Source organism: Myotis nattereri (genome assembly GCF_964212035.1).
Source record: "Myotis nattereri genome assembly, chromosome: X".
Lineage (NCBI taxonomy): Eukaryota > Metazoa > Chordata > Mammalia > Chiroptera > Vespertilionidae > Myotis > Myotis nattereri.
The window spans coordinates 96,579,118-96,594,955 of record NC_138078.1 but is presented as its reverse complement, the minus strand read 5'-3'; the positions used below and the strand labels follow the sequence as shown (position 1 = coordinate 96,594,955).

General features: G+C 34.1%; 1 protein-coding gene across 1 annotated transcript in view; it reads right to left on the bottom strand.

Moving 5' to 3' along the window:
• Positions 1–15,838, bottom strand: part of LOC308536248 (RPA-related protein RADX-like) — a 56,283-nt gene that overhangs the window by 39,358 nt on the left and 1,087 nt on the right. The window contains exons 2-10 of the mRNA XM_081115347.1: positions 13,644–13,786; positions 12,206–12,398; positions 10,107–10,215; positions 8,810–8,901; positions 8,581–8,703; positions 5,226–5,330; positions 3,760–3,924; positions 2,461–2,621; positions 903–1,069 (exon numbers count right to left, since the gene is read on the bottom strand). Of these exons, the coding sequence (XP_080971473.1) occupies positions 903–1,069; positions 2,461–2,621; positions 3,760–3,924; positions 5,226–5,330; positions 8,581–8,703; positions 8,810–8,901; positions 10,107–10,215; positions 12,206–12,398; positions 13,644–13,786 (1,258 nt within the window). The remainder of the gene's footprint in view (positions 1–902; positions 1,070–2,460; positions 2,622–3,759; positions 3,925–5,225; positions 5,331–8,580; positions 8,704–8,809; positions 8,902–10,106; positions 10,216–12,205; positions 12,399–13,643; positions 13,787–15,838) is intronic.

Below are 15,838 nucleotides of genomic sequence, written 5' to 3'. Positions count from 1 at the left end.
AGAGTACAGAGCCAGCTACCCACTCAGGCTGTCACCTGTTGAGCCCAGAGGACATAGTATCATGCCAAACAGGATAATTCTGGAGCCTTAAAATCAAGTGGAACTGATCCTGCTAGGTTTCAGACTTGCTTGTGACCCATGATCCTTTTCTTCCTTGCAATTTCTTCCTTTTGGAATGCCTGTCCCACCAATTGTATTTTGGATAGATAATGTGTAGTTTCACAAGTTACAGATAGAAAATAATTTTGTCTGAGGATGAATCACCCGGCATCTCATCCACACATGATTTAGATGATATTTAGATGAGATTTTGGACTTAGAGTCAACGTTGGTATGGGTTAAGACATTTGGGGATATTGTGATGGGCTGAATGTATTTTGCATGTGAGGACATAAATTTTAAGGGACCAGAGGACAGACTAATAATATGTAACTGATTACATTTTCAAGGACAGTGAGAATGTGACATTTCAAAATAGGGTCATTGAAGATGCAGTTGGTTAAGATAATATAATATTGGAGTAGACCAGTACCCCAGAATGGATCCGTAATCCAATGTGGATGGTGTCCTGATAAAAAGTGGAAATCTAGACACAAATTTACACAATAGGGAGAATGCCAGGTGAAGAAGATCAAGGCACAGATTGGGGTGATTCGTCTATAAGCTAAGAAATACTAAATATTGCCAGTAAACCACCAGAAGCTAGGTGAGAGTCATGGAACAGATTCTACCTCACATCTCTTATGAGGAATTCACCCTACCAATACCTTGATCTTGTACTTCATCAGCCCTAGAAAACTAATACAGCTTCTAGTACAACTATGCATTTTACAGGATAGAAAGAAACCAACAAAACAAAACAACCTAATATTCTATGTATGTATTTAATACAAATGACTTACAGTTTGCCAAATGGCCCTTGCAGAATCCTTTTTTTCTTGGGAGGGCTCAAACTTGTACATGTAGTTTGACAACTCACAGAACCATCATCTTGATTCTGTTTACCATCTAGTTCCTGACTTTGACTTTCTTTTATTGCTGTTTGGGATGTTGAGGGTTGGTTAACATTCTGAAACCAAAAATTTAGAGAAAACATTTAAAACTAATTCATTGAAATTATTTATCTTAAAAGTCTACAATTTTAGTTTACTCATTTTTCATAATCTTAAGAGTTGTGACAACATGTTGAAATAATAATAGTGCTTTTATAAAGATGATTTATCCTAATCCATCTTCTATTAAAATATTTTTAAAAGAAAAATAAACAAAAGTCCCTCTTATATTACTATAGCTGAAAAGTTGGATTAGATGTGTATTTCTGTAAGAACAGTAATCCTAGTCAATTTGGCACAGTGGAAAGAGTGTCGGCCTGTGGACTGAAGGGTCCCAGGTTCCCTTCTGGTTAAGGGTACATGCCCAGTAGGGTGTGTGCAGGAGGAAGCTGATCAATGATTCTCTCTCATCATTGATGTTTCTATCTCTCTCTCTCCCTCTCCCTTTGTCTCTGAAATCCATAAAATATATTTAAATTTTAAAAAGGATCCATAAACAAATATTTAAACAAATAACTGCAGTTGTGTTCCAATAAAACTTAAAAAAAGAATAGCAATCCTAGAAATAATTAAAAAAATAAACTCATAGGAAAAATTAACTTTTTTTGTCTCGATTATGCCTAGATTTCAGAACTGGTGTCTTATACAACCTGGCTAAGACTGCCATGCCAGATCCAGAGGTAGAACTTCCAGTGGAAGTGTTCCTAATGTTCTGGTCTTGACAAAACGTAAGAAAATAATATACAGACATATTTCATTTTATTGTGCTTTGCAGATATTGTGTTTTTTACACATTAAATGTTTGAGGCAACCCAGTGTGGAGCAAATCTATTGGCACCATTTTTCCAGTAGGTTCAGATGATGGTTAATCTTTTCAGCAATAAAGTATTTCTTAAATTAAGGTTATGTAAGCTGTTTTTTAATTATAATGCTATTGCACACTTAATAGACTACAGTAGTGTAAAAATAACTTTTATATGCACCGAGAAAACAAAAATTCATGTGACTTGTTTAACTGCAATATGTGCTTTATTGCAGTGATCTGGAACTGAACTCACAATATTTCCAAGGATGCCTGTAATAATATATACCACTTGGGAATTTAAATAACAACAATCAAGATAGGCTTAAATTGTGTAGAAAGCAAAATCAAGATACCAAATTTTGAGGGCCTTGGGAAATATCAGAGGCTATGACCTTCTGCCCAGCCTGCTCCAAAATAAGTAAATGACAGAAAAAAGAAACAAAAAGCAACAATGATCTTTCCCCCCTCTTGGTTTTACACCATTAAGAAGAATAATAAAAAAAGAATCAATGCATGTGAGTTCTGAATAAAATGAACAAGGTACAACTGTAATTATGATCACAGCGTTTTCAGCAATATACTATTAATTCTCTGGTGCCATACCCGAACTGTTTCTGATGCTGAGGAACTTCCAGTTGCACTGCTACGGGGCATATACTTTATAGTAGTAATTATTCCCTGAATTGCAATGCGTTTTTGTTCCCTATACTGCAAGTTTTCAATCTCCTTCCTCACTTCACTTATAGCTGTCAGGAGCGACTGAACTGCAAAAGAGTAATTCCAAGGAAATTGAAAGTTTTAAAGAACTGAAATGATAAAAATAAAAACCAGATTTGCAATCTAAATACAACTTGAAATTATAAACTTGCCACATAATTTAAATTTGTGAGGCTTTGTGTTTATAGTTGGCATCCTCTTATGTAATTTTTGTAAAATAGGCAAAATATATTAATCAGTTAAATCATGATACAGTCTTCTAGTCTGGAATTTTAATTTGAAACAGAAATTTTGTATATTGAATGTAATTTATAGATTATATTTCAGACTAAAAAGTGTTGCCTAGCCACTGCATAGACACACACATTTTAATATTTCTAAATATATACTACAAATTGATGGCATTATAAAGTGCAAAAGGATGCCAATACAGGGTGGGGCAAAAGTAGGTTTACAGTTGTTCATATGGAAAATAATACAATAATTAATAAATAATAAGAATAAACTGTTTTGCATACTCACAAATGTAACTACTTTTGTACACCCCTGTATATTGGATATAACACAATCGAGTGCTACCTTTAAATAAAAATGACACCCAAATCAATGAGATGCAAAATGAGTACTGATAGAGAGGCCTAATGTTAATTACTTTTAATACAATTAGATATGACAATTGAAAAGTTTAACACTTAAGTATATCGTTTTTTAAAACTGTGGGATAATTGCATGGTTTGGGGGAAAAAAAGAGAAATTTTGAAATACTGACCTATCATCATCTAAATACTATACTATTTCATAAGAGTAGCATAATGCAGTTTTCAATATCTTGATATCAAATTGCCCAGTGTTCCCTTTGATATCTTAGTTTCTCTAAGTAATGCCATAGGAGTTGAAATCTACTACGGTCAGAGTACATCTCAATGACATTAAATTGAGATATTATCCCTATTTAGTCATCGTCTATGTTCCTTCTTTTCTTCCAGGCAAATAAAATGAAAATATTAACTTTAGGACACATGATATCTTTAGATCTTCAGAAAGACAGCACTATTATCAGGAAGTGTTGATACATTTTGGCTCACCCCCATATAATAAAAGAATAAAGAAGACTAACTGATATTTCATACACCATACATGTAGCATATAAAAATATCATTTAAAAAGTATCAATTTTATTAGTACCTTTTACAGAAGTCCTATACTTCGAAAATGTCTCTGGCACTGGGGGATAGGGGTAATATCCACCAATAACAGTATTCTTCATTTCCCCAGAATCAGTCTTTGTTTTCATCCACTGAATAAAACTTTTTACTTTGGTATCACTGGCATATGGCTGGCCTCTATGACCTATTTGCAAGAAGGGTAAAGAGAAAAATAAGGGGGGAGTGTAAACCAACTTACTGTGATAAACTGAATGGACTTTTTTGTATAAGTACAGTTTAATATTAAAACAGTTTCTTATATCACCAAGAAAACAAGTCATGTTCACTGATTCTCGATACAGAGGATAATTGTACTCGATATGCATACTAGAGTTTTAATGGACTAAACTGTAGCTGTCTACAGGATACTAAAAAGCCATATGAAAAAGAAACTAATAGCTGGGATTTTTTTTAACTATCCAAATGGTTGGCATTTTCTTTAAAACTGATTTTTAAATCATGTATTATCTTGAGTATATCACATCACGTATGAACTAAATTGCCTATAAGTATAGCTCAACATTTTTTAAAATTAAATTTAATTTGGGTGACACTGATTTCAGAGAGAGGAAAGGAGAGGTAGAGATAGAAACATCAATGATGAGAGAGAATCATCGATTAGCTGCCTCCTGCACGCTCCCTACTAGAGACTGAATCTGCAACACAGGCATGTGCCCAGACCAGGAATCTAACGGTGACCTCCTGATTCATGAGTTGATGTACAACCATTGAGCCATACTGTCCAGGCAGTAAAGCACAATGTTTAAATTCATTTTCTTAAAGCACACTTAAAAGTGCTATCTACATCTGATGTTATTAGTATTTATAAAATGAGGTGTTGACAAAGATGTGCGTTACACACTTCCTAGAACTCTTGACAAATTTCCTAATCACCAATATGGTAGCATTCTAGTAAACACACCATTCCACAGTACTCCCTCACTAATCTGGAACCTTTTATCTTTATTGTTTTGACCCCATTATCAAAAGGAACAGAGAAAAATAATGTACTTATAGACAAGTAGTGTGATTCTTCTTGCTATATAAGTAAATTGTGAGATCCTGAGGCCAAAATTTGATGCACATTTTTGTTTTACTCAGTATTTTAAAATATTGCTAAATTGAATCCGTATTGTGATGGAGGGCCTAACAGTTTTCAATCTATCAAATAATTTATGATTATCTACCTTATAGCAAATAGGAATTAAAGTTAGCCAAAGGATATAAACACAATTCTCCAGTGAGTCACAAAATCATTGCTTCAATCATGAATAATCTAGAAGAAATATATTTCATAGGCTAAGTATTCTTTTAAAACGTTCTTATAGAGATAAAGAAGATGAAAATAGAACTATCTTGTGGTTGAATGTTGTCATGTAAAAGTTAATTTAATGAAGAGAAAATATATTACATTTCCAGTACAGCATAAACAAAGACATTGCTCACCGATAATAAATATTTGACTCTCATTTGTAGTGGTGAGGTAAAGCAGTTTAGGTACTTGATTGTTATTTCTGACAACTTTCAACTGTGTACACATGAAATATGTCACTGTAGAAAATGAAAACACTTATGAAAGAACTTCTGCATTTCAAAGAGGACATACCAAGATCAGGATTTAACACAGTGCTTCTCAAAAGTTAATAAAGAGAGAAATCATCTAGGACAACTATTAAAATGCAAATTCAGATCCAGTAGTTTTAGGGTAGGGTATGAGATTCTCCATTTCTAATGAGTTCCTAGGTGATACTAGTGCTGCCAATCCCTTGACCACACTTGGAGCAACAAGGATTAACACTTACCTTTTCCTTTAGATAGCGGACTTAACACTTACTTTTCCTTTAGAATATACAACAGCTGCACCTAACTGAAGTCACTACTTGCACAGTTGAAGAGTGCAAGAGTCTTTCTAATGGGGCACACAACAAAATGTGAACAATTGTTTCCTAAAGAGAAAAAAGGCTTAGTTTCTCCAAGACGTTTTCACTGATTAACTCAATTTAACATTGATCCCTAAAGTACTCCTTCCACCAGATAGGGCTATAGAGTATTAATTTCAATTTGCTTAGGAAAAATATTTTACATATGTTGACCTTAAGTAGACTTTAAGCCTCAATGACAAGGCTTGTTGCCTATTATTTTTGTTCACCTTGCTAACAAACTTGATAGGCTGAAAAGAATAACTGAAAATAAGATGATGTCTTCAGACTTGAATTACTTTCAAGAGCTCTCAATTATTTTTAAATATCTATCAGTTTATTTGGGAAAATTTCATTAATCCAACAGGTTCTAAAAATTTTAACTCCTTACATGGCAAAACAGTTATAGTCTTGCAAACCAGGAAATAAAAAAATGTAAATACTTCTAATCTCACAATAACAGTAAGTTCTCACTTGAGAATAAATATTTTCCTAGAGCATGATATATAACTTCATTTTCTTCATCTTATTTTTACTAGATCTTTATTTTATAGCAATAAAAATAAAGGAAATCTGTTCAAATGACTAAGAATAGTTGTCTTAATATGTATTGTGTTTCTTTTACTTCAAAAAACTGTACAAATATGTGAGCATTCATGGTTAAAGATGTTGATAGAGTAGCATTGACAAAATATCTTATTCTAATTTCGTGGCTGTTAAAAATCAGACATGGCCTGTTTTTCTCAGTGGTTACAGCATCGGCCTGTGGATCCAAGGGTCGTGGATTTGATTCCTGGCCGAGGGCATGTACCTCGGCTGCATGTTCACCCTGGCCATCTCTCTCACGTTGATATTTTGTGTGTTTTTTTCACTCCCACCCTTACCCTCTCTTTGAAAAATAAATGGAAAAAATGTCCTCGGGTATAGATTAAAAAATAATCAGACATTCATATCTAACACTTAATAGCTGTTTGACATCCAGGAGATGACTTAACCCACTGGGCCTTTGTTTCCTTACCTATAAATTTGTAAAAAACGCCAACTCTTTAAAAGGTAACTGGGAGTACAAAATGAGATGACATCTATGCGCATTTGATACATAGTAAACATTCAATATTAGTTTCCCTTAGTTCTTCACTTTCTTAAAAATTAAAAAAAGATGCCCTGCTGCCAACTAATTTGGGTATTACTACAGAAGACCCTTAGTCATCTTCCCCTTCATAGGCCTAAAACCCCCCTAATACTCACCATTCATTAAGTGATTTTTTTCCCTTTCATTTTTGGTCAAAAGATGAAGATAAATTGTAACTGTTGTCAATTACCATATTAGAGAAAATCTCACCAAAGTCCATACAAACCTTTATATATATATTCTCACAAGAAATAGAACATGCATGCTTGGCAACATTTCTGTGAAAAAGCATGATGTAAAACTTGGGTCAGTCTGTTGCTTAAAGTGACTACGAAGAGAAACCTGGCAATAAAACTCATCTAACATGAGGTAATAGAACCGTCATCAGAGGTCACTGCTACCAATCATTTATGCCTCTGGAGAAGTTATATAGCCCCGCTCATCTTGGAAGACCAGGCTTTGGTTTTCGCTAAAGCTGTCTTTCTGCCCTCTCCCCCAGTAGTTGGGGTAAGGTCTGGTTATAGTAAGTTATACTTAAAAAAATAATCTCACAAATGGAGGGTGGAATCTAATGAGATAATATCTGCATAGTGTATAATACTGTTTTGCAATAGAGAATAAAGGGGTAGCAGAACAGTCCTGTACTAGGTCTCCAAGTCTTCTGATCTACAATTTCTACCATGTTGCTGATTTTATTTTTATTATTTTAAACTTATTTTTAAATGATTTCAGAGAGAAAGGGAGAGGGAGAGAGAGGTAGAAAGATCAATGAGAGAGAATCATCTATCAGCTGCTTCCTGCATGCGCCACACTGGGGATCATGCCCTCAACCTGGGTACGTGCCCTGAGCGGGAATCAAACCATGACCTCGACCTCCAGGTTCACAGGTCGACGCTCAACCAATGAGCCACGCCAGCTGGGAATGTTGCTGATTTAAAAAAAAAATTGCATGTGGCCAAGACTGAGAGTTTCCCTAATGTTAACAATTATTTAACAATCGGTATTTAATTCATATAATCAATCATTTAGAAAATAGTAAAATAGCACATCATATCTAAAATAGCTTGATACTACAAAATCAAAGAAGGAAAAATTCACTTAAGTTGTTAAAAAGTATTATGCATACTTTTTTCTTATAATAGATATAAAAACTAACTTGTTATATAAAATATATAATAGGGTGCTTCTAAAATGTTTTCAAATAAATAAAATTAGTGAGGAAAAAACACCTATATATCTAAATGAATGCAAGGGGAAAAGGTCAATGACAAAGTAAGTAAAATATTAACCAACTGTTATAATACCACCAACCTAATACTAATTTAATACTCAAATGGAATCATACTTATCATTGTCAAATTTAATTACACAGCCTGCCAATCTCCTACCAATTAACTCAACATTAGGAAAGTCTTCATTGTCTTTCCAAGTATAGACAAAGGAAACTGACTACCTATGTTTTAGTTTCACCGAATCTTATGCTTTTATGTCTGAAATGCTAACAGTGAGAATAAGAGCACCTATTTTCTGAAAAACTAGTTCAATCCCAAATTAATTCTGAATAAAAAACCAGAAGGTAGTTAACATGTAATACCAAATATAATATTAATATAGAAAAAATTAAACATGCTATCAGATAGCTTGAATTTGCTAACTCAGTATTATGACCCTCTATAATTAAGTTTAACATTTTTAAAGTTAATGCCCCCACTTGAAAAAATAAAAAGATAAAGATATTGGAACTGAGTACTTGGGCAAATATTTTCAAAGATTTCTGGCTGAGATGTAGAAAACAGTTCCACAATGAATGGTTGATCTGAAGTCCCGTCAGCAATGTGAATCCAGCGATATGACCAAAAATCTTCACCGTTTTCTATATAGATATAATATTAGAATAAATGAAGGTAACTGATTATGCACATATAAACACAGAACTAGTCACTGAAATCCTTTTATTACTTTCAATTTCAAAAGCTTACCTCTCTTTTTTAACCGCTGGACCCTTCCTACAAAAACTAAAACGCCAACAACATCACAGATTTGCTTTTCTGGCATATGATCCAGTTCTGATCTAAAAAAACAAATAGTTAAGTAAATATTGTATCTTTAAACAGTAAAAAAGTATTTTAGAACTAAGATTGTGAAAATGTACATTTACATAATTAATATAGCAAAATTTCGGGTAGATTTTGAGCAAATTATAATATTTTATTTCGGTGACTAACATTGAAAATTATTTAAGACTAGGGGCCCCCGTGCACAAATTTGTGCACCTTGAAAGGAACTGTGGACCGCAAGACTGCAGTAGGCACAGGGGCCGGTCTTGGCCCATTCTCCATACCCCTGCCCGTCCCCTCCTGCTGCGGCCCCTAGTCCCCTGTCTGCCAGCAGCTCAGATCTGGCTGCCTCCGCTCCCATGCGCTGATGGCGCTGGCCCCGCTTGCACCTGCTGAGAGTACAGGGTGATTGGGATGGGCGCCAGTAGTGGGTGCAAGCGGGGCTGGCACCATCAGCAGGTGTGAGCGGCGGCTGCTGCCCTGATCGTCTCTCAGGAGCAGGGGGGAGGTGGAGAAGCCCTCAGGGGTGATCAGGGCTGGTAGCTGCTGCTGGCACCTGCCGATGGCGCCAAGTGATCAGGACTGGCGCCGGGCACTAGAAGTGGATGCGAGTGCTGGCTCCAGTGCCAGCTGTGGGTGCAAGCAGGGCCGGCCCTGGCAGTGGGTGCGGGTGTGGCTGGCACCGGTGACAGGTGTGAGTGCTGGGCAGGACTGTGGCGCATGGGAGCAAAGAGTTTGTAGTAACCACCAGAGGCTTGCCCCAATGACAGCAAGTGGCGCCCCGCCTTGGTCTGGTCACCCCCGTTCACCAACTCCACCATCCCATTGCGGCCAATGCCCGCCATGTTCTGCACACGCCCCCCCGGTGGTCAGTGCACATCACAGCAACTGGTTGTTCGGTTGTTCCACTGTTTGGTCTATTTGCATATTAGCCTTTTATTATATAGGATATTTTATTTTTTTATTTTTATTTTTAAATATATTTTATTGATTTTTTATGGAGAGGAAGGGAGAGGGATAGAGAGTTAGAAACATCCATGAGAGAGAAACATCAATCAGCTGCCTCCTGCACACTCCCTACTGGGGATGTGCCCGCAACCAAGGTACATGCCCTTGACCAGAATCGAACCTGGGACTCTTCAGTCCACAGGTCGACGCTCTAGCCACTGAGCCAAACTGGTCAGGGCTATATAGGATAGTTTATAAGAAATTATTTTACCTTGTGATAAAGCGATGATTTAACTTTGGCAATCCCCATTCTGGTTTCACCTGCCCTTCTGGAATGATATTTATATTAGTTGGAGGATCTCGAAGGTTCAGGCAGACCTCTGAAAAACAAATATATCACTTTAATATTATAGTTAATGCACATAAAATAATATACATGTGTACAAATTGCATAGGAAAAAATAGACTGAATACTTTTGAGCCCAATACTAAACTTAAGAACAAGGCCATTACCAAAAGCTTTCTTTACCTACTGCTACACTGTCACATCCACTTATCTCTCCACCAAAGGTTCAACATACCTTAAATTTTATGTTTTATCATCAACTTAATTTTAAAAAAAAGGATATTTAATCACTTATGTGTTTTTGTCCAAACAAAATACCGTTTGGATTTCTTTGTTTTTAAACTCTAATGGATGGAATCATATCATATACAGTATTCTAGGGCTACTTTTTTCCTTTAACATTATGGTCCCAAAATTTATTCATGCAGTTGCATATAGCAGTTTTTTTTCCTCATAGTCATTGCTGAATAATGCTCCTGGATTTTGGCATACTTCAATTTTATTTAACCATTATCATGTTGACAGAATCTGGATTATTTCCAGTTTTTGCTACTATAAAGAATGACACGATGAACTTTTTGTACATATCTCCCTGTGTACACAAGCAAGAGTTTTCTAATGTATTATACTTAGGAGGGAAATCCAGAATTGTAGAATATGCAAATATTTCCCTTGGCAGGATAATTCTAAACTATTTTAAATTAAAGAACTTTTTATAGTTTCATCAACAGTGGGTAAGATTTCCCATTGATCCACATCCTCTCCAAATTTTGGTATCATCAAATTTCTTATTATTTGTCAGTCTAGTGACACAAAATGGTATTTTGTTAGGGTCTTATTTTACAGTTCCCATATTACTAATTATTTTGAAAAACATTCTATAAACTTATGGTTCATTCAGGCATGTCCTATTGTTAATAATCTGAGGTTTTCCAAAATAAACATATATTTAAGGAAACAATGAATAAAGGTTACATTGTCTGAACAGTCTCTAAGTAATTAAGCTTAACGGATTAGCTAGGAAATTTAGAATATATAGAAATACAGGTCCAGTATAAAACTATTATAAGCGAAAACAATACTTATACTTTTTGATTGATGTAATTCACAATTTTGAAAAATGGAAATGCAAGAAAATATCATATACAACTCTTAAAGCAATCACTTAATATATTCATTCTAATGCTCCCAAAATATTTAGGGTGATGCAAAGATGTCATAACTTTGATTTTAATACCAATTAGAAGGAGCCCTTTCAAAATTGCAGCAATTGGCAACATTTGAATATTGGCTATAGGTTAGAAAACAGTATTGTATTAATTTTAAATTTTCTGATTTTGATAACTGTATTGTAATTATGTACTAGAGTGTTCTTGTTCTTAGGAAATACATACTGAAAGATTAATGATGTGTTTAAAGGTAAAGAGGTATGTATAATGGCTGCCACTTACTCTAAAATGGTTCAGATGAGAGGAGAGAGAGAGAGAGAGAGAGAGAGAGAGAGACAGACAGAGAGAGACAGACAGAGAGAGAGAGAGAGACAGAGAGAGAGAGAGAGAGAGAGAGAGAGAGAGAGAGAGAGAATGATAAAGGCAAGGTAAATGTTAACAATGGTTCCATCTGTGTAAAGGGTATATAAAATTTTTTATACTATTCTTCTAATGTTTATGTAAGTTTGAAATTATTTCAAAAAAGCCCTTTTGAATAGTAGCTCATAGTAACAAAAATTGCATTCAAGTCATTAATATTATAAGGAAAAATAAAAGATAATAAAAATAAGTAATCCCAAGTGGAGCTTGTTAATAAACAATGAATTGCTCAGATAATTTTTCTTAATAAATGCAGTAATAAATAAATATACTCATTAAGTGACTGACTGGAAATTTTATCGATACAGGAATTTAAAGGTTTGTCAGGTTCTAACAGCTTTAGTAATTTTTAAGAGTCTTTGGCTGATATGGTACTTCGCAGATTTATAAAAAATATATAGTCATAAAAGAAACAAAATGCACTGAATACTTAACCCATAGTAGAAATGTGTTTGATCTGTGGATCCACAGGGAGACGCTGCAGCCTGAATGGAAAACTCTTTTTAACTGAATAATCTTGAAGCAGAAGAACTAAGCCAACCTGCAAACATTTATACCACTCAGGACACAGGGCATTCCACATGATCACTGACACAGTTCCTGAATTGTCAGCAACTTCCAAAAAGGTCTGAAAAGATGAGTAAAAGCACACACATATTTGTTACTTTTATCTACAGGATGTTAAAATTTTAAGACTGAGGAAGTAAAACTGTAGGGGAATGACTAAATAATTTATGATATATGAAAGAATCTAGAACTATGAAAAGTCATAATGAAGAAATTTTAGTGATATTAGAAAATACTTAAGAGAATGTTGACTAATATAAAATTTTATGTGCTATATAATTGCCAGTTTGTAAGTTAATTTAATACGAAATGACATAGTCATATGAAGTATAAGACATGCATGCATACATATACAAATAAATATGAAATATATTATACACATGATATCATAGATATGTGCACATATAGAATATATGTGTGTGTGGATATATGATATACACATACAAAATGAATAAAACACATTATAATGCAAACAGTGATTCTGGTATGATTTGGGGTGATATTATTTATCAGTCTTACTCATATAGATTTCTACATTTTCCAAATTCTCTAAAAAAATACACAACTTTTATTTTCAAAGTTGAATGAAACACCCAAAGTGATTCTTGATAACAGTGAAAATAAAGTAAAATATTAAGTAAAAAAGGACAGAAATCAAGAAAGTATTCTCACCAGCATTATATGGCACAGACAGTCAAGATAGCAGAAACGTGTCAGACGGATTTGACAATTAGGTCTCTAGTGAGTGACCAGTTTAAGAAAAATGCCAAACTAATTGTGTTGAGAAGTAAATGAGAGGCAAGTAAGTGAAAACATCTAGTGTAGATTACTTCTTCAAGGATCTTGCCTGAAGAGGAGAGAGGGAATAGAGGAATCTGAGGTCAAAGGATAATTATTTTCCTTTTTTAAAATGGGAGACTAAAGTATATTTATATTCTGGTATAGAAAGCACAGTAGAGAGGAAAAGGTTGAAGATATATAAAAAGGTGTGAAGGAGATGAGGACACATTTGTAATACCTTAACTAATAATAATAATAATAATAATAATAATAATAATAATAATAAAAGGTGTGAAGGAGACCGGCTGGATCAAGGAATTCAAGGTTGTCAACACAAAAAAAATTTATTTTTATAAGAAATTACATTAGAAAAATACCTTCAAATACACATCTATGTACATTTTAAAAATTATTAAATTTAAGTTAAAATGTTATTTAAGCATACATTATTCTAATATGGAGTCAGGTCTGTAAGTTATAATCTATAACTGTTAAATTAACATGTACTCTCTTATCTTATTTATACCTGGTATGGCTCAATCATCTTTTTATTGGGTTTTCCATAGTATCTCAGTCTTGATTTATGCATGATTCTCACAAGCAAAGCAGGATAATACGTTCTCTTAGTCCAGATCCTTTCAAGGTGAGCAAGAGAAATTATTCTGGTATCTAGAATACAAAAAAGAAAAAATCCTACTTAATATCTCGTGGTAATTTCAAAATTATATTTTAGTGGTTAAAATATCAGATATATAAGTGAACAAAAAGAAAGCAACCATAGCAAAATGGTTGTAAAAAGAGAATGTAAAAAAAAAAAGTATCTTTGAAAAGTTCTTAGGCTGATATTTTATAATTATCAAGAGACATGTTTATTTATTTTTTAAATATATTTTTATTGATTTCAGAGAGGAAAGGAGAGGGAGAGAGATAGAAACATCGATGATGAGAGAGAATCATTGATTGGCTGCCTCTTGCACACCCCTTACTGGGGATTGAGCCCACAACCAGGGCATGTACCCTTGACCTGAATTGAACCCTGAACCCTTCAGTCCACAGCCGACGCTCTATCCACTAAGCCAAACAAGCTAGGGCCAAATATTTAAACAAGCAATTTCACTTTAGGAATCCATCCATCCAACAGAAATAACTAAACATAGTGAGCACATATGCGTATATCTTAATGATGTTCCGCCTTGGATCTAAAATTGAAAAAAACGCACACCAACTTCCTAAAATTACAAATTACTCATTACATGGGAATCCTATATATGTCATAGATTATGTGTATATATCATAAATCAACGTATTATATAGAACAGCCGAATGACCTTCCAGACGTCCAGCTGGGGTTGCAAGGGCCAGCCAAGGCAACCGGGGCTGCGAGGGCTGAGCCCCTTGCACGAATTTCATGCATGGGGGCTCTAGTGAGTATATAAATCATCATACATCCATAACACGGAAGAGTGTATGAAGATGTCATTAAAAATGTTTAAGATAAGTGGAAATTGCAAATCATGTGACACCAAATAATTATTTTTTTCAAAGTTACAAACCAAATGGCGGACAGTTTGGAGTTTTGAGCAGAAAGCTGAAGGCATAGAAGGAGGTAAAAGGGGCCTTTCATTCCACCCCAACATTTTATTAAAAACTGCAAACATACAGCAATCCTGAAAGAACACCAATATACCTACTTCTAGATTTTGTCATCAAAATTTTACTGTACGTGGGTCTTAAATTTTTAATACAATGTACTTTTTTAAACCTTTGGATTTTTAGCACATGGACATTGCCTTTTGTAATAAAAATACGGTTTCAATAATGAACGTATATTACTTTCATAATCAGAAAAGTGAAATCCAATTTTTACAAATTATTATTGCCTAAATTCTTCTAGAGTACCATTTTTCATTTATAGATTAAATTCTAAAAATAAAAATGATCAACCCTTATAGTAGTAATGCACCACTGAGATAAAAAATCTTTCCATTAGTTCATCTCTGAAACTACTATCTTGCCTTTAAAACTTAAGTTATTTAAATAATCATTGGCTACCCATTTCTGTAATATCCCCCCCCCCCCTTACAACTGGATATCACTTGAACTGCACATTTTTGAAGCAGTTATCTTTTTACTTTCAAGTTTGTTGCTGTTACACATCATAGTAAGATTATCTATGGTCTAGTATTATGAGCCCAATGTAAAAAAAAAACAACACAAAAAGTAAAACAAAATCCCAAACACCTGAAAAGCAGTAATGTAGAAATTATCATCTTTCTCCCTCTAACACTTTTGCGTGTATTTTTTTCCATTTTTATTTCTTCCCCATTCCATACATGTACATGCCCATAATATAATCATTCCCTTTACTTCATTGTTTTAAGATAAAACATATTTTAGAGCAGTTGCTGATGACCAGTTGACATTTTCAAGTTAACTTCCTATTTCTGACCCAGAAGAATTGAACTTCTCAGATCAGCATTACCCGTGGTCATAAGAAACATAAACATGAGAATTCCAAGTCTTCCCACAAAATCACAAGTTCGAAAAGCTATTGTTTACATAACTGCTATACTCAAAGACATAAAATGGCATTTCATTCATGTAAATTATTAAGGAAAAATCATAGAACATTCTTTTTTGAATGAAGGTTAAAACCACAAATATTTACAACTTTTTATTTCTAATTCAAATCAATAGACACTCTGATCACCATAGTGCTAT